The sequence below is a fragment of the Chaetura pelagica genome, unplaced genomic scaffold (assembly GCF_000747805.2).
Source record: "Chaetura pelagica isolate M959 unplaced genomic scaffold, ChaPel_1.0 scaffold135, whole genome shotgun sequence".
In the NCBI taxonomy this organism is placed as follows: Eukaryota; Metazoa; Chordata; class Aves; order Apodiformes; family Apodidae; genus Chaetura; species Chaetura pelagica.
This window is the reverse complement of record NW_009953649.1, coordinates 4,697,755-4,721,172: the sequence shown is the minus strand read 5'-3', so window position 1 is coordinate 4,721,172 and position 23,418 is coordinate 4,697,755. Positions and strand designations below refer to the sequence as shown.

Sequence of the window (23,418 nt, the reverse complement as noted above, 5' to 3'; positions counted from 1 at the left end):
TGGCAGTGCATTGTTACAGTAAACAATTCTAGTTTATGTTCCCTTTGCCACAGCACAGGTTAGCTTAACTACAAAAAAGAAGGGATCTAATCACAGAGCCTACTTATCAAATAGACCACTTAGCTGTAGAAGCAGATATGAATCTAAACTCTGAGCAAAGTGGTTAAACAACTCTTACTATGTGTAGGTTCATTATAGTGATATCAGAGATGTCCAAATGCATCTTTGTACACAAAGAAATCACAGCCACCACTTAGTGCTGTCCTTTTAGATATGCAGACAAGCACTTTACCTTCTTTCCTGGTCATTCTTTGTGCTGTTGCCTTTCTTTTTAGTTAAAACCATAAACACATGAGTGTCCTATTGATAGCACCCTGACTGTTTCTTTGATGATTTTTAACTCCTGCATTAATTTATTTCCAGTTTGCTTGCCCTCTTAAGCAGGTTGGGACAGAACTGTTAGTGATGCAGCTACTCTGTCTAGACACTTCCTTCCCACAGAGTCCAAATTTTTCAACTCCTCTTTCATTCTATTTCCAGGTGATATCTAGGAATTGAAATACATTAAGTACCTGACAATCTCTTATCTTTCTGTGTTTTTTTTAAAGGAGAATTGATGGAAGCGATCAAACGTGACTTTGGTTCCTTTGCAAACTTCAAGGAGAAGCTGACAGCCGTATCAGTTGGTGTTCAAGGATCAGGCTGGGGGTGGCTTGGCTATAACAAAGAACAAGGACGCCTACAAATAGCAGCTTGTGCAAATCAAGACCCTTTGCAAGGAACAACAGGTTAGGTTTCTGTCCTTCCCCTCTCTTGGGGATTCTCTGGATATTTCATAGACAAGTGTATGAGATCTGTAAAGAGGTTTGTGGACAAATGCTGAGCAGAATTGCTGGATAAATAAGGCTGAAAAACTGAGTAACACTACTAGTAGAAGTGAAAAACAGTTGACATTTTTAAAAGAGCATTTGTAAAGCAGAACTTAAAAACTGAAGAGCAGTAGAGTTTAAAGCCAGTCTAGCCAAAGGGTAAATAGATGAGGCATATTGTGAAAATGCTCTCTCTTAGACAACCTGGTTTTAGGGTGTTGGTCTTTTCTACTAAGCAACAAGTGGCAAGACAAAGTGGCCTCAGGTTGTGCCAGAGGAGGTTTAGATGGGATGTTAAGAAAAATTTCTTCATCAAAAGGGTTGACAGGCACTGGAGCAGGCTATCCAGGGAAGTGGTTGAGTCACTATCCCTGAAGGTATTTAAAAGATGTATAGATGTGGTGCTTAGGGACACAGTTTAGTGCTAGACTTGGCAGTGCTAGAGGTCAGTTTCGTCCCTCCTCCCCATGAAACCTCCCAATTAAAAATTTAGTGAGAAGGATATATTAGCACAAAAGCAACAAAAGTAGTTAGAAAATTAGTTATTTGTGATTAAAATTTCGGAAGCAAATTGCATGCCAAGAGAGTCCTTCATGGTGTAACTTTTCATAAAAATGCTTGCATAACTGTACAAAAGATGTAAACTTTTCAAAAATTACTTTCTCTCATTTCATTAATGCCTTCAAGGCAGTTCTAGAGTATTCATAGGTGCTTATTTGAATCAGCTCTTTTGGTTTATGCAGTATGGGTATGTGTGGAGAGCAAACAATTCTGTAAAATACTGCAGTGAGCACCTGTGTGCTGGAGAACTCTTTGTCTCCCTGCAGATGATGATTCAGAAATTGGGTACAGCTTTGGGATGCAATGTAAGACTGTACAGGTAAGGTGTGTAATTTATCCTCCTTTCTTTTTTACAGGTCTCATTCCTTTGCTAGGAATCGATGTATGGGAACATGCTTATTATCTTCAATATAAAAATGTTCGACCTGATTATTTGAAAGCCATCTGGAATGTGATCAACTGGGAGAATGTATCTTCAAGATATGCAACTTGCAAAAAATAGAGTGGAATTGTTACACAGACTACCAAAATGTCACCAGTTCTACTCTGATACCACTCTTGTAGTAGTACGTGTGGCTTACAAGTGAATTGCTCTACTGCAGAAAACACTTCGCTCATCCAACAAAAGCATTTAATAATCAGGCAAATTGTCTGCTTGTTTAATTCTGTGAGAGGTATTTGCTTAGATTTTTGAAGCTTTAAACTGTTGTGCAGCAGAGAGACACTTTAAATAATCTTTCCATTGCATATAAAATCATAGATCACCTTGGTGAAGCTTATTGAGGTAATGGATTTCCTTGTTGCACTAAAATACCTAAGTGGAAAGATGTACTTCATGTTGCTATAAACAAATAAATGTCAAAAGAAGAATCTTCTATAACTGTCTATAAGAGACTAGTTTTTAATAATAGCTTCCATTGTGATGTCTCCCATTGTGATGTTGCCAATTTTTATGTTGCCAATTATGAAGTTATGATGTCACCCATTATCACATCTCCTATTGTGACATCACCCATTATGATGTCTCTTCCTGACATTTCCCTTTATGACGTATCTGATTATGATGTCTCCTTTTATGACTTACTTCTTTATGACTTTGCCCAATATGACGTCTCCCATTATGACGCCACCCGTTATGATGTCACATGGGTGACATCATAACGGGTGACGTTATAAAGGAAGATGTAAAAACCAGAGGCTTCATAATGGCAGATGTCAGAATCAGACATGTCATAAAGGGAGAAGACATAGTAGACATCATAAAACAAGACATCATAATCAGATATTCTTAAAGGGAAATGTTATAAAGGGAGACATCAGAATGGAAGCTGTCATAATGGCGACATCATAAAGGGAGACTTCATAGTTGGCCATGTCAAAAAGGGAGGTGTCATAATGGGAGACATAATAAATGGACACTTCATAATGGGAGATGTAATGAGTGACATCAAAAACAGAGATGTCATAATGGTAGACGTCAAGGCAAGATGTTATACAGTGATGTCATAATCAGACATGTCATAAAGGAAGATGTCATAATGGTTGACATCATAATGGAAAACGTCATAATGGGCGACATCATAACCTGAGACGTCATAATGAGCAACATCATAAAGGGAAATGTCATAAGAGGTGACATCATAATGGGAGATGTCATAATCAGACATGTAATAAAAGGAAATGTCATAATGGGAGACATTGTAATGGGAGATATAAAGAGAGATGTCATAATGGGAGACATCATAAAGGAACACATCATAATGGGTGACATCATAATGGAAGATGTCACAATGGATGACATAATAATGGGTGACGTCATAATGAGCGATGTCATAAAGGGAGATGTCATAATGGGTGACATCATAATAGGCAGCAGCATAAAGAGATTTTGTAATTGACGACATCATAATGGGTGACATCATAAAGGGAGACTTAATGGGAGACATCGTAATCAGAGATGTCATAAAGAGAAATGTCAGAAAGGAAGACATCATAATGGCAGATGTCATAAAGGGAGATATAATGGGAGACGTCATAAAAAGAGACGTCATAATGGGTGACATAAAAATGGGAGATGTCAGAATGGGAGAAGTCATAATGGAAGACCTAATAAAGGGAGACATCAAAATGGGTGACATCACAATGGAAGATGAAATAAAGGGAGACCTCATAATGGGAGATGATGTAATGGGCAGTGTCATGAAGGGAGAGGTAATAAATGAAGAATTCATAAAGGGAGATGTCATAATCAAGACACGTCATAAATGGAAATACAAAAAATACAAAGGGGGACATAATAATGGGCGTTGTTATAATGGCTGACATAGAGGGAGACTTCCTAATGGGTGATATCATAATGGAAGATGTCATAACAGGTGACGTCATACTCAGCAATATCATAAAGGGAGACATCATAATGGGTGAGACATCATAAAGGGAGATGTCATAACAGGAGATGTGATGGGAGACCTAATAAAGGGAGACATCAAAATGGATGATGTCACAATGGAAGATGAAATAGAGGGATCTGTCATCAAGGGAGACGTCATAATGAGATGTGCTAAAGGGAGAGGTCATAAATGGAAATTTCATATTGGGAGATGTCATAATGGCAGGTGTCATAAAGGGAGAAGTCATAATGGTAGATGGCTGGCCCCTTCATCCTGCTCTGGGAACAGGAGGGAATTTGTACTGAGCAGTTAGAAGTGGAAATAAGTGAACAGATGCTTTTTCCCTCCAGCTCTACCTTCCACCTCACAATTATTTATTTCACCTTTATCCAGAGTGTGTATTAAAAGTAGCTGTAAACCCCAATCACTCCCGAAAATGCTGTCTGTGACTCAGCTTGTGAGCTGGCAGCTCTTGCAGACCTACTTAAACCTCTTTATTTACACAAGACCTTCTTTGTTGTGCATTCAAGGATTGAGTTCTCCCTAGTGTAGCAAAATCGGTTTCCAACGCTGCTGTGCCGTTCTGCTGGCATTTTATGTGCCTGTTGCATTGACCTTGCACAAGCATAAAGCAAAGAGTTGTGTTTGCAGTCCTGTCTAGTACCGTGCAGGTAAAATACTGGTAACTCAGTACGCTTAACCTGCCTTTTCCTTAGAGTGCTTTCCGCTTAATGATTAAAAATAATGCCCTCGGATTTCATCACAGCTGTTCTTATGCCTTTGATTCAAAAGCAGGGCTGCCGTGCGGGCCCGCGTTAGGTGCGCGTGTTTGCGGGGCCGGAGCCGCTCCCGCCAGGTGGGGCTGTGGGTCCGCGCTGCGCTGCGCTGCGCTGCCCGCCCGGGGCCGCTCCGGCACGCAGGGTGAGGAGCGCTTTTCTGCTCTCACTACACAGGAGAGGAGCTGCTTAAGCTGTCGCTTCGACTTTCTAAATAGTCACTTACCCCTGGTACCGAAGCTGCCTGTCAGTATGTGGAGAGAAGGGAGCTCTGCTGGAGAGAAGACAGTTGATTTTAACACAGACACTCAAATAGAGGTCTTGCCATAATTATAGCCAGGCAGGCAGAGGCTGAAGGATGGTACTCCTAATTAAAATAAAGATGCTTCTAGGATTCTCACCTAGTGCCTCATCAGGCTCTAGCTATGTCTGTGTAGGGACACACAAAGTTTTCCAGCTATAATTGTGCTGCTTCCCTAGTCCATTCTTGGTTTTGCCACCATTTTTTTCTGTGGAGGAACCAAGTCTCAACTTCCCTGGCTTCACCCTTCTGCTGAGGTCCCTTACTGAAGGCCATCTCCTTTAGGGTGGGCTCTGCAGTGCTTTAGTTCCTTATACCTGGGTTCCTTCCCACATGCTGCTCCATAACTACTGTGTCTTAAGGGCTTATCCTTAATGCTCCTGGCAACAGAGCTGTAGCTATAAGAAGTCAGGTCTAGAAGCCAGTAGCATGGTCATTCAGCCATGTTTAGCAATGAGCTTTGCAACACAGGCAGTATCAGAAAACTACTCCAAAGGATTATTTTTTCCTTATTTTTGGAGAGTAGGTTAGAAGTTTTCACACTGTTATTGCAAAGACCAGGGCATGTCAGAGGTCTGTAAACCTGTAAGGAGAAGGAACATGTGTCAATTTAATTGTCATTATTTGAACATAATGCTATGATTCTGAAAAGTGCTGAACCACTGTATTTCAGTATTTGGTATTGACAGGAGTGGGTAATATTGCAACTTCTGTTATGCGTCTAGAAATTTGGTTCTGAGGTAGCTAAAAGCAAGGGCTTCCAGCCTGCAGGAATTTTGAAATTTGGCTGTGGTCAAAACTGGCCAGAATTTAGAACTTGTCAGTATTTCCAGGAATCCAGAAGCTCCCCAGGCCCTACAGCTGCCGAGGAAGTATGATGTTCTTGTCTGTCAGGGCAGCTGTCATGGGCTTCGAGCCTCAGGCTTCTCCAAAGGTCATTCAGAGCTGTTTCAAAACAGAGCATTTTGGGCTCACCAAAGTAGTGTTTCAGAAACTTCTCCCTCTCTGTCTCTTTGTGTATCTATATATCTGTCTTCTGACTAAATGATTAGTGGGGATGTTTCCAGCCACTTGTAGCCCCTAAGTTGAATTCTGTTCATTAGGAGGCTGTAGGGAGGAGAGGAAACGCAGTCTTTGAAATGATGCATTATTGTACTGTCTTCATCTTCTCCCTCCCCTAAGAGATGGAAACAAACCTGGCCAGCCTGCCCCTCTGGTGGAGAAGACCTTAGCTCTTGAGTCCTCTGAGTGTTTGAGTTCATTTCCCAAGATGCTGATATAAATTATCATCAGACTCCATTTACCCTTTTCTTTCATCTGGGCTCCCTCACCTCTACAGAAGATTTCAAGCCATTTCAAAAGACCTTGGGTTTAATTTAAATGAATTGTGCTGATGCTTACAGGGAATAAATGTTCATGTATCTCTGCTTATTTATTTTTCTTATGAAAGAATAAGAATCCCAAAACGGAAACTCTCACCTGGATTTTTTGTGGATGGAGAAATATTATTTCAGAGAGTTAAATGTAGGGCTTGGTGATTTTTTGCATAACTAAATAAAATGAGAACAATGAACTGGAATTAGCCTGTCTGAGAGTCAAAAGCTCCAGTGGGAGTTTTCCTCTTGCCTTCATGAGATCCAGGTCAGTTAAAAGCACTTCCAAGCCAGGACTGATGCTTTTCTGCATTATCTAGATGGGAACTGGAGTTGTTCCTGGGTTTGATTTCATCTTAAACATAACTTGTAACATTTAAGTGGTGGTTGTTGTCGTCCATCTGCTGAGACTCATTGCTGTCCTAAACGCATTCTCTACAGCTGGTGTGGGACTTTGCAACACACATTGCGTGTACGACTGTCAAAGCTGTGTTTAGTATGGGAGAAATCACAGGATATTAAATGGAACTGCATGGTTTTGTTCTACATGGGACTGTCTGGCATAGATAATGTAGGATGATGTTCTGGTTTGGTTTGGTGGGTTTTTTTGGTAGCGGGGGAAGGGCCACAGGAGTGGCTCCGGTAAGAAGCTGAGAAGCTCCCCCTGCTCCAAACCCAACCAGAGATCCGAGGGACAATAGATGCACCTCTGCCTGTAACATACAAAAGAACTGATATAACACCTGAGCAGAGAAGGATGGGGAGAAGAGCTGAGCTGGAGGAGAAGAGCAGTGCTGGAGGAGGAGAGAAGTGATGGTGATTGATGAGGAAGAAGGGGAAGAAGGTGCCCAAGCAGAAGTTTCCCTGCAACCCATGGCAAGATGGCAGCTGTGCCCCTGCACTCGTGGAGGAACGTGGTGGAACGTTCCCTGAAGGTGCCAGGAGGGGTGAACTTGGTCAGTGGACTTGGATTTTCTGGCCAGAGGATTTGCTCCTGTGAACTCTGGTTGCACAGCTTTGGAAGACCCCAGCACCAGGGGATTTTGTTCCCAAAGCAGCCTGTGATTCTGTGGGAAGCCCAGGCTGGAGCAGCTCTGGACCTCGTGGGAAGGACTCACGAAGGAGAGGTTTGTGGAGGACTCTCTCCCGTGGGAGAGACCCCATGGGGAAGCAGGGAAGGACTGTAAGGAATCCTTCTTCCTGAGGAGGAAGGACCAGAAGGAACCACCAGCCTGTGAACTGACTCTAAACCCCATCCCCTGTCCCCCTGTGCTGCTGGGGGGAAGGAGGGAGAGAAACTGGGAACAAAGTGATTTGGGCCTGGGAAGAAGGGAGGGGTGGGGTAACATATGCAAGCCCTGCTCTTTGTGTGTCTGTGTCCTGTGTATGTTTGATTAGTGTGAAATAAAATTATTAATTTTTCCCCAAGTTGAGTCTGTTTTGCCTGGGATGTTAATCAGTGAAGAACCCTCCTTGTCCTTTGTCTCAACCCATGAGCTTTGTCCTTCTCATCCCAGAGTGTGTGTGTGGGGAGGGGTTGAGTGATCGACCATGTGGCTGTTCCTTTGTTGTTGTGTTGTCCCAAACCACGACAGATGGATACAGTGTGGGCTGGTGATTAGGGTTTAGTCCTGAAATTTGTCCTTGAAAGTAACATCTGCATCTACTGATTTTAGGCAGACCTGCCCAGATTTCTCTCCAGTGAGCACTGATGTCAGCTTCATTAGAAATAAGTGTGTGTGTTCCTGTGGCCTCAGAGAAGTATCTGAGGAGATGGCTCACATTGAGGTCTAGGACTATCCCATCAAAACCCTCTTTCCTTTGCCTGAGCCTTTTGCATCATCAACTGGTGTGTCACAACTGCAGCAATCTTCCTGCAGTGTTTGCTATAATTCATCCAAAGAACGCACTGTAGGGCAGTTATGCATGGGTAGGAAAGAGCAAAGCTGTCCATGGCCTGCTGAGAATCTATCCCTGTGTGCTGCACCCAGGAGCATGCATGGATCCAGCATCAGAGGGATTCTGTGGGCTGCACCTGGTCCCACCGTCAAGAGAGTGATATGGAGAAGTCCTAATCTGGCTGCTGCTCTTGCAGATTCTAACCTGGACCTGGCATCTGAAAATCCTAGTTGTGCTGTCCAATTACGGATCCCTAGGGATTACAGTTTTGAAGGGGCTAATATGTGTGTAGGGCTAAACATGCAATGTGATCCTGAGCTTATCTCTGTGTGTGTCATTCTGCTAACGTCTTCTGTTTGGAGAAAAATGGCAGGAAAACCATCTGGTTACGCTCACTCTTGCGATCCAACATCTGGCTGCCAGACTCGAGAGGCTGCGTAATCGCTGCTCGTGTGGTTTCCTTGCTTGGATTCTCAGCTGCAGCTGAGCGTTGGACATCGTGGCACAGCGTGAGCTGACAACATGTTGGAAGGACAGAAGGTGTCCACCATTAGACCTCTTTTACATGAAGGCCTTGCCGGGTTAATCCAAGTGGCAGTATATGCATATGGTTCTCATATTGCTTCATCACTGAAGCCTCAGTCTTAAAAAAAAAGCTCTTGCATGGGCTGGAACTGCTCTTGCAATTACCCAGATGTATCCTAGGTGAAGTGCTAGAATGCCATAAAGTTCGGGCTTCTGAACTGAAATTCAGGAAAAATGTTTTGTTTTCCTTCTCCCCCACTGCCCCAGGGAAATGAGACCTTCAGCCTTCCCCACTTAATTTATTTCTGGATGAATGAAAAAGGGTGGGATGGCAGCACCATTCATGCAAAGGAGGGAGGAGGTGACTGCTGCAGCTTTGCCTCTGTTCTCCAGGTAGGCACTTAGGACACTCTGCCAAAATGCAGGAGAGCAGCACTGAATTCTTCCACTGCTGAAGTGGACTTGAACCTATGCCTCTCACCAGGGTGTCCTGCCTGCCATGCCAGGAGCATTTTGTAGGTGATGAATTCCGAGTTCCTGCAACCAAAATTACTGAAATGCTGGTTTGTTGGAAGAGTCAGGCAAAGGTGATCACCTCCAGCCCAGTGCCTGAGATACTCACCTAGAAGGAAGACTTTGTATTTCCAAAAAAAGCTGTGGGCAGTGTCCTGACTGCTCGTGGGGAGCCATCTGCCCTCATCACAGTCTTATTCCACTAATTAAGCCCCACATCCTCTTTCTGGCTCCAAGTGTTTGGTGACTTCGGATGAATTGACAAGATATTTTGAATCAGTCAACACCCTGTATTCAGTAAATAAGCTACTTGCTTTCCTCAGTTTTGCCCAAAGCATTTTCCAGTTCCATGAAGCTGTTTTCTATTGGCTTGAAAGGGGAACCAGAAGAGAGAGACCATGTAATGGCAACTAAACAAGTACTTTGATTTACCATTTTTCATCATGATCGAATTTAGACTTAATCTTCTACAGATATTTAGGCTGTGGAGTGGGTTGGTGTTTTTTTCAGAATAATTCACAATGGATTTGTTCATGTCAAGTCAGAATGACTTTCTTGGTTGAGGTTGGCAATGACATCTGGGTTATAAATATAGCACCAAGTAGGAATCAGTAAAATGAAAAATAAGTGAAAAAGGAAGAAAGAACTACCTGTAAAATTGCAGATAAAAAAGAGAAAATTACTGGAAAGTCACAGCTCCAGTTTTTTATGTTATTTTTTTACAGGGAAAAGCAAAAAACCCAAAACAGCTGTAGGGTGAAAACGGGGATAATCATACCTTTTAAAAAGCAACACAACCTCAGCTTCTCTTGGATAAATGATCAGGTTTTATCCTTTAACTTGACTGGAAAAACAAATGCAATGGAAGAGGCAGAGAGAGGATACAGTCCCTCTGTTTAGTTTTTGTACTAATTTGTATGCTGTTCTTGACAGTGGTCAGAAAAAGAAAAAAAACAACAACAAATAAGCAGAAAAAGGATATAAGTGGAAAACAACCAAAACAAAAACTGTACTTGTAGAAAACCAGATATTTGGTTATCTGTTGGTGAAGTTGTGGGATTTTTTAATTAAGATTAAAAGCTGCCCAGAGGTGTTAGTATCATCATCATCCACCCAAAACAACCTCAGTGACCTTCTCCATAGACCTCATCTGTCAAGTTCTCAGCTTGCAGTTAAAGATTATCAAGAACGTCCCAGCCTTGTTAACGTTAATCTTTAAGAAAAATATGTCAAATAGAAGACAGGGCCCACCTAGGCCAAACAATATCCTGTTGTCAGAATAACTCACTCTCTACTTGAACTAACATTAAATTGAGCAGCATTAACGTATTTATGGACCCTCTGCTTTCCTAAAGGTAGTTGCTCCTACTTGCCAAAGAAAATAGTCCCAGAAAAGCCTGTAGCTGCTCATAGGTGTCTGATGTATAGATAGTTCACATTGAAACATCCCCCTTTCCTGATTGACAGCAGGTGCACGCTCCAGATCTCCATGACTTGGGTGGAGCAGGCAGCTGGATGAATCAGGCAGACAGCTGGCTCTGAAGACACGATCTACATAGGCAGAGAAGAGTGCTTCCAGCAAGAGATGCTATTTATTTCCATAGGAACTTAATAATTTTATGTTACTCTCTGCCATACGGCAAAAGAGAGAATAGAACAGGCAAAACCCAGTTGTTTGTTTTGTTTTGTTTTTTTCTTGTGGTCTCTAACCCTGTGCAGCTGATGACATGCAAATTAAAAAATCAGGTTTTGAACAAAAAGTCTTTTCCATCTTTTTCCCCAGGATCTCCCTGCTGTTGTTCATGGTACACTATCAACTCAAGTACATGGAAAAAGCAAGAGCTGTCACACTCAAGGGACCTGCTTGTCAGTATAACTCATTCTTCTTGGAGTCCAGCCTTTCACTGTTCTGATAGGAACTTAGGCAGAACTACCACTTTCCTACAACCTTTCTGTGGACTATTTTCTGCTTTTTGTCATAGGCCTTTAACTGGAATTGTGCTTTTTATTGGGACCAAATAAAAATAAAATTCAACTTTTCCATTAACCAAAGAAATCCTCTGGTTAATAGGACATGTAAGGGTTTCTCGATACTGCGCTTCATCCATAATTCAAAGTGGCCAAAAAAGCAAACAAAGCTGACTGAAAATTTCTTGTGTTCTTCCTAGTAGGATGAAGTATCACAATGCAGTACAGAATGGAAGTGCTGCTTGATACGGCTTGCAAATGATCATGTGATATTTTGGGAAAAATGACATTATGTAGAAAACAAGGAGAAAATTGCCCCAATATATATACATTTAAAATGCTTGGCTGGTATGTTACCTTTCCGTTGCAAAATGTTTTTGTTTTCTGAGAGCCAGGTGATTTTTTTTTCTTCAAATTTGGCATGCCACCTTTATTCTTTGAACTTGGTTTTGAGTTTCAAGCTTTCCATGGATTCAATTTACAATAAATTATTAATAAACTTAATTTAGTTTGGAACTAATCCAAGCAAGGCATTATAATTAAAAATTTAGACTGGCCCAGATTCGGGGGAAAATTTTGTGAAGCTAGGGAAGCTTTTGATAAAAAATCATAGAAATTATTAAAAATGAGGAAACAGGTGAATTTGGGATGCCAATATGTAGAGTTCTAAATTGTGAACACATACGTGTATCTCCAATTTATGTTAAATTGTTCACATGTGGTATTAATAGCTACAACTATCATGGAGTAAGAAGTTGGCTGCGTTTCAGTGATCTCTGTATCAAGCAAGTCTCAACACTTCTGTGAAGGACCAGGTATTTCCTTACACGAACATGAAATGTCCTTTGAGTCAGCTGACAAAACTGACTTAAAACGGTGTCTCCACGCTGCGCTGAACCCCCTCTGTGTGTGTGTGTGTGGGGGAGCAGCTGCTGCAGGGGAGGAGCCGTGGCCGGAAGCAGGGGCAGGACTAGGTCCCGTCTGATTGGCTGAAAAGCCCGGCTGCCCTGCTGTCTGCCGTTCCTGCTGGGAGCTGCCCGCTCACTGCCTGCCCGGTCGCCGCGCCGCCTGCCCGCTCACTGCCTGCCCGCTCGCCGCAGCCGCCGCTGCTAAAGCCGCAGTCCCAGAGTCCCGGCGCCATTCGCCGCAGCTGCAGCTGCCAAAGCCCCGGTCCCCAGGTCCCGGAGCCGCTCTGCACACCTACGGTCCCGGAGCCGCGCACCGACTGCCGCCGCTTTGTGGTCGACCTGCGCTTGGAGTGCCTGCAGCCTCTTTGCTACCCAGCTCATCGAACCTGCACTGCCGTGGTGAGACAATTCCGGCTACCCCAGCTTATAGGGGAAAATATAATCCAGCCATTCGGGCAAATCCCTCCCCTCTGCTTCCCTCACGTGAATAAGATGTGTAACTAAGGTGTACCCATATATGTTTAATGTGTTGTAATCACTCCTTTTGAACCTCCTGCCCCAAATTGCTTCGTTTTCCCCACAATAAACCTTGCTGTTGTTAGAAATTTAGTAAGCACTGAGCGAGTTATTCACTCAAAAAAGTCAGGACATAAGTTCCTGTATCCTCTGTGTGAGGCGATATCCACGTGTGGATCTCTCAGCAAATCCTGATAAGTTAATACACTCCAATAAGGAGATATAATAGGTCACGGATCGTGACAACTTCTTTAAAGCTGAGTCAGTTCATGAGGTCCTGACTGCTGGTCTTGTCTTGTGTCCCCAGCATGTAAGACATATTCTTCACAAGTCCTCTGGGAAATTTCAATTGCAATTTCCTTAAGAGACAGGATATTGATACACTTCAGAAGGGACACAAGCAATGGGGACCAGAAAAATGCTGCTGCTCCTACTGCTTTCTGAGGGCACATTGGATTTGTATGCACTTGGAGAAAGCTTGAGTACCTCAATAAGTGTTTTGTATTTTTTTGTTGGGAACTGAAGGAGCCCTTGAGGGCCTCATCCAGCCTGATGATGGTCTGTGAATGCCTGATCAACATTAGAACAACGATGAGCAAGCGGGGTATGTGTACTTCTTTCAGTACCATTTAACAGATTAAGGTCAAGAAATTTATAGTGGCATAACATTCTCTCCAAGCAATTACTGCTGGGACTGGGGTGGTGTCTAGAAGGTCATGGCCTGAAATTAAATTTGTAGTAAAAGAACAGTCAGAGTAAGTAGGGCCCAGGGACAGCTGGCTGTGCGTGGGCTGGGCTGGGTTGGCTGCTTGTTCCCCCTAAGGCACAGCCATAAATACTGCTGTGGTAATGAGAGCTTGTAGACAAATCTGAGACAGTTCTTCCTCTGAGGGATCTTGACTTAGAAGTTCAAATAACAGTATATGTTCTCTAATGAAGAGATCTGAGACATCTTGTGTTCTGAGGCGCCTAGGGAATGTATTGGCCATACCCAAGGTATTTTTGCGCAATAATTCACATCTAGCATCTAGAAAGGGGTAGAGGAACGTATTCCCAGAAGGGAAATAGGTGATACTGGTAAAATGCTGCTTTATTGGCATACAAGTAAATGGTCTTTTTCTGAAGATATCTGGAATTACAACTGTAGAGGAACTAACTATGTATTTGTTTGGAAGTAATCAATCATATTGTGGCCTGACTTATGCAGGAATTTATGTGAACTGGGTGATCACGGTATCTCCTTGTGTTTTAAAGCCAGTAAATGTAATGTATTTTACTTTCCTTTCTTGATTCCCACAACATATGCTTTACTCTTCCTGTCTTTCTCCCTGATGAGTTGATCTGTCCCTACCTCCAGAAGTTGAGAGTTTTGATCAAATCCTTGCCTGCCTCTTACTGATGTGTGTAAACCTGTAGATTAGTAGGATGCCTGTGACTAGTCTGAGCCTCTGCACTAAAGTGTATGAAGCACAGATTTTTCAAGGCCAACTAATCCCACATGATACAAGAGAGCCTCAGAAAGGAAATTTTATCTCTGTTTTAGAGATGTCAATAACTAATCCTCATCTGAATCATGCTGATGTAGTATAACTTTGTTTGTTTGTTTGTTTGTTTTCTTCCCCCACCCCCAGTAGAATAAGGAGTTTGGAGAGGAATCTCTCATGGGAAAACTAAAGAGATGTAGTACTAATGTAAGCAGGAGGCTCAGGTTGCCAAGAAGATGGCTTATACGTGGCAAGCAATGGGTTTTTCTGTAGAGTGTAAACTTAATTAAGATATTCAAAAGTCAGTTTTGTGTTCACAGGTTTTGCTTTATTTAGCTGAGTTCCCAACAGGCATCTCCTCTATGTTCTGTCACCAATTGCATGAACACAGGCACCAACCAAAGCTGATTTTTTTTTTTTTTTTCTTGAAGCTAATCTATGAACCTGCATCATTTTTCTAGCATCCCTCTGTATGCATGCTTGTTAGCTTGGCACTTACAGCTCTCCTTGTCCTGCCTTCACCAGTACCGTGTGCAGAGAGTAAAAGCACCTGCGAGTGATGCTTAATCCCTTCTCTCCTTACCACAGCATCCCATTAACTCTCAGGCTTCTGTGCTTTTTTAGAGAAATGATGTTAAGTTAAGAGAAGCTGAGACAGAATATATTGTTACTTATGAAATGTATATGTTAGATAGAATAAAAAAGTAGTTTCTTGAGATTGTGGGATAACTTCAATAATGCTTGACATGAAAAGCCCCGAGGTGGACCGTTTAAAACAATGGGGAAAAGCTCCATTGCTGCAGAGGGATGGCTGGCATAACAGACGTTCTTTCTTCTCTAGTATGGTGAGTTTATTCTTCCTTAGTATGCTGGGAAGGGAAGTATATCCCACCAAAACACCTTCTTCCACCATAGGGCACAGAGGGTGGTGTTTACCTGCAGCAGCCTGCTGTACAAGAAGTCAGGATGGAGCCTTCTCATGTGTTTAATAGATTTTTAGACTAAGCCCATTTCTTTGGGTTTTCAAGGGACATTGTTGATACTACTGTTACAGCTGTTGACTGTGTAGGGGTCCATAGCAGGGAAGTGTTCTGGACAATGTGAAAGGCAGGATCCAGCCCAAGTACATCCTTCTGCAGACCTGGGAGAATTTCACTGCAGTAGGTGACCTTTTACCTTGATTCCTGGAGGCAAAATAGCAGTCTTAAGAGTGGCCACGCAACTTACTTTGCAGTGCTTCAGGCTACTTTCTTGTCCAGTTTCTGCTGTGCTGATAACCAGCTATTTTTAGTAGCATGGGCTGTGTTCAGATGCCTTAAAACAGCTGCCTTTCTTTGGAGTTGTGGCTGTGCCTCTCCCCTGCCTATAAGGGGAGCTGAGGTCTGGGAGAACAGGAGGACGTAACCTTGGTCATAGGTCCTGCCTTGGTGCAGGGCAAGAACTGGGGTACCCGGTAGATCCTCCTGAGGTGCTCACATGTTCATAGCCCCAGGCTGCCCCTGCTGCTGCAGAGCCCTGTCCCTGGCTGTCAGACAGGGAGCGCAGGGACATCCTACCCCGAGAGGGGCAGCAGCTGCATTTAAATCCATTATCCACAGGGATATAATTTCCAGTGCTGTAGTGGTTTTGCTTTTGTTCAGAGGCTCAGATTCCAGCCCTGTGTGTAGCTAGTGACTCTCAGATACACGGGGTGTATGTATGTGATGCATACATGTAGTTGTGTACTCTTAGACAAACAGGAATGGTTGTTCCTGAATCCAACAGCCCCACAGTATTGATTCAGTGCTGGAGAGGGATGTGCTCAGAAGACTATTTACCAATCTGTGTTTTGTGGACTCAAAGCCCCAGTCCAGCCAAGCACTTTCAGCAGGTGTTTGATTATAAGCAGCAGGACACTCACAAGCTTGAAGATCACGCAACCATGAATTACCTAGTAGGGCAACACTAAAGAAGGGCAGCAGCTGCCCAGCTGTGCCATTCAAGAGCAATACAGGGTTCTTAGAGTAAAATTACCTTTTTGGCCAACATTTTATCATGGATTATACTGATTCTCTTTGGTAGCCAGCACTGATAGATGATGCCTAGAGATCCCTTCCAACTCTGAAAATTCCATGAAACAAAGTGAAAAGGGAATCTAGGAAGCATAAACCTAAACCTCTAAAATTCCCAACTCTGCAATTACATTATTGTCAGTAACAAGTCACGTGTGAAAGCTGAAATTTCATTTTGAATTTGTCAGTGGGCTCTTTTAGTACTGAAAAACACAGGAGAGGAGAAGAGAGGAGAGGAGAGGAGAGGAAAGGAGAGGAGAGAAGAGGAAAGGAGAGGAGAGAAGAGGGAAGGAAAAGAGAGAGGGAGGAGAGGAGAGGAGAGGAGAGGAGAGGAGAGGAGAGGAGAGGAGAGGAGAGAAATGACACTCCTTTTTGAATTGCCAAGTGAATGCACAATAGTTGCATTCATTTTATTAGCCTCCTGACCTTTCCCTTCTCTGGTGAGGTTTCTTTTTCCTATTAGCTCCATTAGAGTGTCTACTGAGATGGCAACAAAACAAACACTGTTATTGTTGGCTAATTCAAGCTTTTAGCAGGGAGCAGGGATGCATGGGCCATGAGCAGTCAGTTGCCTTGCACCTCCAGCCCATGACAGGCATGGGAGCTGCACCACTCCTGGGACACCAGGTCCTGGTAGGAAGCCTTCACCATCAGCACCTGCTTACTGAGGATGCTGCATCTATTTTCACAAAGCACTTCAACTCACACTTGACTCAGAACCTGGCAGTAATTTATTTGCCTTCAATGGCTGAGTTAATTTGTTTTGTACCATTTGTGTATTTTTACATAGATATTGGGGTTTTCCCCCACCTCTTTTTTTATAACTGCCCCACAACACCTCTTTCTCTGGAGGTGAGCAGTGCTAGACTACGTGGGGATGGCTGGATGGATCCTGTCCCCAGTGTTTCTAAGGCAGGTTGGTTTGCTACAATGCACTGGAGCTGCTGGAGAGACAGGTGTGACAATTGTGGCAGCACTTGCCTACAGTCCTGTGCAGACTCTGTGTCCTTAATTTACCAATCAGTGTAACTGGCTGCTCAGCATCAGTGGAATTGGGTGTTTAATACGAATTTACACCAATCAGTAAAGGTCAGCTGTCACGCTGGCATGGAGTGGGACTGTGGAATTTTTTTACTTATATGGAAGTCTGAGAAAACTTCAGAAAAAATTCTGGAATATGCCCAGCAGACTGCATGGTAACAGAGGAGATGGCTGAGGAATTTATAGCTGTGGGGAGAGAATAATAATCTTTTTTTCTAAATAAGTTTTGATCCCAGGAGGGGAAAAAACGACTCAGAAGGCTAGTGGAGAGTTTATCAATTATTTTTTCCTTTGTGGTAACTTATCTGGGACCTATATACATAAATCACAGTCCTAACACAAACACTGCTCAAATTACCAGCAGCATTTAAGCAGGAGAATCTGGGGCTGGGATCTCACCAGCTTGCCAGAATGCCAAGATTGCAGTGCCATGTTATTCTAACATTAGTCACTTCTAGCAGATAAGATTGCATATAAACCACAAGCCATCTGCAGTCTCAGGAGGGCCAAGCCAAACCATTTAGGAACAGTTAAATTGCTAGTTCTTGAACATAAATGGCAGGATGATAAATGTGACCTGTTTGCCTTTAACTCCGGAAAAGGACAGCCAATTTTTCTTTAGCCTGAGGGAAAAAGCATATTAAATCTTTGCATGTTGTCAGTTGGAGTAATCTCTTTTTAGAACAATGGCTAACCACTTAAGAATTTAAGGGGGATGGCCTAATCAAATCCATATAATTACTTTGTTCTCCTAAATAATTTCTTTATATTTTTTTTATCATTCAAGAGACTTAGTTACTTGCTTTAATCTGGGGCACTAGACACTCTTAAAACACAGACCACCAACAAAACCCCTCACCTTTCCCTTTTCCTGTGGCTGTCTACATACAAGGAAAAAAAAAGTTTACAGTAGTTGTATTTATTGTTGTATGTGATATGTCTTTCAACTATTGTGTCTGCCTGGTGAAGAGGGAGCTGGAAGCATCACTGACACCCTGGCATGTGCCGCGCTTGTCTTTAGAAAGAGATGGGGAAATTGCTGTTGTACATTTAAAAGTGAATGAATGACTGACTGTGCTATTAGAGGAGATGCGGTAAAACTGAGACACTTCAGACAGAGAAGATAACGGAGAAGAATAGGGTCAGCACCCATCTAGTTATGGAACAGGCCTTTTCAGCAAGGCTTTGGCATCATGTACCACCTGAGGCAGGATTACACAGAGCCTTCTGCTCGCAGCCTTATCAAGGTGATCTGGTACCCCAGATTCCCACCCCAAAGACTCAAGAGTTGGGACTGCAGTATTGCAAGTAAAATAAAAGCAGCTGCAGCATCACAAGGCCTTGCTTGCAGTATGAGCACTGATGTTCATGCCTCTCTGTGATTTGATGTTGTTCCCACCTTGCCAGTCATTTGAACACCATGAGCAGCAGCAAGCTGCTAATGACTGGCAGAACAGAAACTGTGCAGCTCTTCCAGCTCCCATGGCATGAGGGGTTAAGCCAGGACTAGGGTGAACAAGAATATTTTTGCTGTTTGTGTTGAGAGGTACTTTAGGGCTGCCTCTTAAGAGCTATTGCCCAGAAGGCCACAATAGTGAAGAAATGGCTAAGAATAATGTTTGCACCTGTTTTTCCTTTCATTTTAATGCATGTGATGTATGGGCTCAGCACAGCATGCTGTGGAGATGGTTGCCAGGCTCTGCATTTGTCTCATACCTGTGTCGTGCCAGCTGTGGAGTCCTGGCTTGTTTACAGGGTTCCTGTGGAATACATCAGTACAAAAAATATAGGTGTGGACAAATAACTATCTTATTTCATCTTTTCTGTGCATGGATGTTCTTGTAAAATCCTAGTTAAAAGACAGAAGGGATTAACAATACCTGCTTCCAGTAGTACCTCTAGTTACCCAGTCTGAGCTGTGGAATATGTCAAGAATGTATGTACCATTATGCACTGGGAAGACACATGCTCCATAAACTCTGAAGCCTTGATTGGCTCAGCTAGAAATATGTCATAGAATCATAGAATGGTTTCAGTTGAAAAGGACCTTAAGGATCATCTAGTTCCAATCTCCCTGCATGGGCATGGACACCTCCCACTAGACCAGGTTGCTTAAAGTAATTTCTAAATGAGTATTGCAAAACATTTTGTAGTCTTTTACTATTTTTTTAAGCAGAAGTAGTCATGAGAATAATAAGAGTCCAAGAAATTCCAACCCAGTGCATTCATGGCATCACATTTAATAGCAGTTGACCAAACAGTGCAAATTACCTTAATGATCCCTTTCGATTTAATAGCTGGGCTACTTCTGTATTTTTCAAATAACTGAGGTTGTAAAGTTTTCTACTTCTTCACTAGTTTGTTTTTTGGTGTCAGTTAATGTTATGTTTTATTAAGTCAACGTGGTGGTTTCCTGCCAGTTTTACTTCATATTTTACAGACAAGTCATCTCTATAGGGTACTGTTAGAAAATATTTTCTAACATTTCATGTCTATTTGCTAACCACAGACAGTCTCCCTGGTAAAACAATATGAGTTCAGTTATCTTAATTTTTACTAATTTCACTTTTCTTTGAAAAGTCCCTTCTGATGTGGAGAGCACAGCTGCACAGGAGGAAGCCAAGAGCAGCCTGAAGAGAAAACAGTGGTGCTGGCAGGAGCTGCAGACAGAGACCACGCTGCTCCTGGAAATCCAGCCCCTGGGGAGGGGACCCTAAGCTCTGCTCCCCTCTCCCTGTGCCTGGGGCAGGTATGGGTGTCAGCCTCCAGCTTCTGCCCCCACTGCACGGGAGCTGTGGGCCCAGGGGTTGGCAAGGCAGTCATCCCACCTACAGGTGACAAGGGCTTGAATGGAGGTGCCCAGTTGATGGGCAAAAGTGCCGGCTGTGCCCAGTGTGTTTGGCAGGGACCGTCATGGTGGCTCCCAGCAGCCTGCCTGACATGGCTCTGCTCTTCCTCCAGAGCAGTGAATACTGGGGAGTGACTTACACAAGAGGGTGCCAACAAAAGCCGTGCTGCTGCTCCACTTTTTCCTCTTTAGTGATGTGGACTGGCAGAGCTCTGCTCCTTGTGATCAGCTCAGGAGGCTTTTAATGCTTTCCTATCTTGAGCACAAGAGTGGAGTGAATGGATTGACCTGGGAAAGCTGATTGCCTTGACCTTGGGGTGTACATTGCTTGTAGTGTTAGTAGGCTGATTAATATCAAACTGGGATTATGAAAAGAGCTGTTTTCACTTTGGTGCTTTGTTCAGGACACAATTATCTTTTCCAACTTCTTCTACCCTATCCTTTATTAGAAGCCAACTGCTCTAAATGCTGTCTTTTTGAAGGTTCAGGATTCCCAATATATTTTCCATATGATTTAGTTTTAAACACTGAGTATAAGCAATATACTTTAAGCAACCCTTATAGCCAAAAGACTTTCTCACCTCTGCCAGCATGTGGATGTAAAATAACCTGTGCAAGATTCAAGCTCTGAATGATGTGCAAGGTTGAATCATTTTGTTGGAAGCAGGAGCAGACAAATGGAAAGAACAATTTTAAGCACACTCTGTCACTGCAAGGTGTAAAGTATGTGTTGGGTATAACTGCTGTTTATACTTGCGTTGCAAAACAGTCCAAAATCCAAGTTTAAATACTGCTCTTCTTCGTGCAGTGGAACAAAGTGCTCATCCCACACAGGGCCTGGATGCCTCGAAGGCATCCTACTACTCCAAGCAGCCTTTCCAGGGAAAAGATGGCTCTCCAGATCCTCAAAGGCTTAAATCTGAGGCATGAGTGCTGAGTGTCAACTCTGTGGTAATTCACCCCGCAAAGACTGGAGAGGGGGGCTTGCAGAGATATGTGCTAGACCCTAGCATTATAGAACCTCTATATATTATCTGAAAAAGTAATTCCTATCAACAGCAGCAGCATAGTGTAATAGTATAGAGCAAATTGTCCCCAAGGATCTACAAGAAGGGCCTGTTCTGCATGCAAAATATCATCACCAAAATACCATTGTGCATTTTAGCCGGTGTGGCTAAATAGAATAGTGTAGATACAGGGCACTGGGGGTTGAGTGGCTTATTCTGATTTATTTTAATCTGTTGGAAAAAAAAAAAAAAAGTGTTTAAGCAAAGTCAAAATACAGTATTGCAGTATTTGATGCCTTATTGGCTCAATCAGAGTCATTAAAATACAGCAGTGTGAACTGCTATGTAAGTAAGACCTGAGATGCTCTTTCATGGATCTTAGAAGAGATGTGGGAATAACTGACCAGAATGGCTATAAAATACATCTACAGGAACATCAGAGCAACCAAGTGGGTCAGCACAGAGAACCTCCCAGCCCAGCAAGCTGGTCCCTGCCAATCTCTAACAGTGGAAGCTAGGGAATGGCATAAGACAGGGGCAAATGTGAAGGGATGCTTCTGCATCCTCCAACAACTTGTGTCTGAGCCAGAAAGGAGTGCTTTTGTACGTGATAGGTCTTGATCTACTTCTGGTTCATCAGCTTGTAAAGTTGTCCCTTTAACCCAAATAGACTTTCATACCTGCAGCTTCCTGTGCCTAGCATATTTGGAGTGGAAAGATACTTATGGTGGATGCCTCACATTGTGAACAGAATTAAAGGTTTTATCTGCCTTTTCACCATTGTCAGCAGTGAGATCCAGGCTACTCAGTGTTCTTGTGGAGATTTTTTAGAATCAGATGTTCCAAATGACTTGAGATTAAGTATTTAGTAATAGTAATAATACATGCCAGGCTTCTGACACACAGTGTCTGCAGCTATGTCTGCCTTCTGAGGTCCAGGTATATTAAAAGAGCCATAATTCCCGTTGTAGTGATTCACACTGCATTTCTCTGTGGTGATTTTCCCATCTGGCATCCTTTATTCACAGCAGCATCTCTTCTTCTCTTCCAAGATCCTGTTTCTTTTTACTTTGTTCTTTTTCCTTTAAGGTTTCTCACCAGTACAGGGAAGACAAGTGGATATGGAAATGGTGTTGAGCAGGAAGAGAGGGAGTGTAAACCTTCAGAGCAAGCATCCACTGTCATCAGCTTTTCTGATTTCATCGCAGCTCTTCGGTTTTCTCTCAGCTGCCTTCATGCAGGAAAACTCTGAGTAACAATGAAGCCTAAAGTTTGTCAGTCATACACAGTTGCTACGTGGGTCCGGATGCTGAGCTGCACTCTCTCAGACTTTTATTTGGGATGCAAAATATTCAGAGACTGGAGGGAAAAATCTTTGTGTAATTTCCTAAAGAAGCTTGAATGTGCTGCAGCCACTGTCTGCCTACAGCTCATAAATTAAAAACAATTAAATGCACAAGACACGTCAAGTCTCTGCTTCCTGTTGGCCTGTCTCCTCCCTCTTGCCTTGCACAGTCAAGCTATAAGGAAGCAGTTTCTCTGGTGGAAAAAACCCTCACAATCAAAACCCAATCCTCAACTCCCCAAAAGTGAAAGAAGAAGAAAAGCATCAGGGAAACAAACTGAAACACAGGAAGACGAGTCTTGTGACCCATTAGCTCTTTTGTTTGCAGTGTAAATCACTCCATTATAATCATAAATTTGAGGACATATCTGGACTCCATATATAAATCTATTGCCAGTGTTTACAGACCAAGTGGCCTGAGTGATGGAGCCTGCAATCCAGCGCTGGTGCGGTTTGGGGGGAAGGCCTTGGGGAGGGGGAAGGGAGCCTCTGCAGCAGCCAGAATATTTTCCATGAACAGTTCTGTAGCTGGAAACAGATGCTCCATTCTGCCGTCCAGCCAGCAAAATAATGTAAAAAACATTACAAAGATACCCTTCAAAGCATTCTTCTCCTTACTTATTGTCCAGCAGTGACTTCTTCTCCTCCCAGCTCCCCACCAAAAGCCCCACATCAGTATTGTGAGGGTGTCTCTCTGCCCCACTCCTCTGAGAAGTGGGAAATGCTCCCCCCACGCCCCCCCAGAGGCTCTCTCCTTTGTGGCTGAAGATGGATAGTGTTGCTAATTCCTGTCCCAGGTCCTGACTGAACATCAGAACTACAGAAGGGCTTTTACATCTCCTTGACAATATTTCCTGAACAAATGTGAATGCTGTGCCTGCAGGAACAAAAGGTGAAACTCACTTCCCAGACAGCCATCCACCTGGTCACCACCTTGCCCTCTGCTGCCCCAGAGTGCATTTGCCCTGCACCTTTCTCTGTGTGGTTCAGTTCATGCAGTTAACCATGTTACATAGCTATGAGCAGTGATCAGACCTGGTGGT

At 43.2% G+C, this 23,418-nt stretch overlaps 2 protein-coding genes across 2 annotated transcripts in view; one reads left to right on the top strand and one right to left on the bottom strand.

The window, feature by feature from the left end:
* Positions 1 to 2,311, top strand: part of SOD2 (superoxide dismutase 2, mitochondrial) — a 7,122-nt gene extending 4,811 nt beyond the window's left edge. The window contains exons 4-5 of the mRNA XM_010000016.1: positions 609 to 788; positions 1,787 to 2,311. Coding sequence (XP_009998318.1) covers positions 609 to 788; positions 1,787 to 1,932 — 326 coding nt within the window. The 3' untranslated portion in view covers positions 1,933 to 2,311. The remainder of the gene's footprint in view (positions 1 to 608; positions 789 to 1,786) is intronic.
* A 3,131-nt stretch (positions 2,312 to 5,442) lies between these two features.
* FNDC1 (fibronectin type III domain containing 1) overlaps positions 5,443 to 23,418 on the bottom strand; it is a 194,922-nt gene continuing 176,946 nt past the window's right edge. Inside the window, exon 21 of the mRNA XM_010000015.1 lies at positions 5,443 to 5,480. Coding sequence (XP_009998317.1) covers positions 5,443 to 5,480 — 38 coding nt within the window. The remainder of the gene's footprint in view (positions 5,481 to 23,418) is intronic.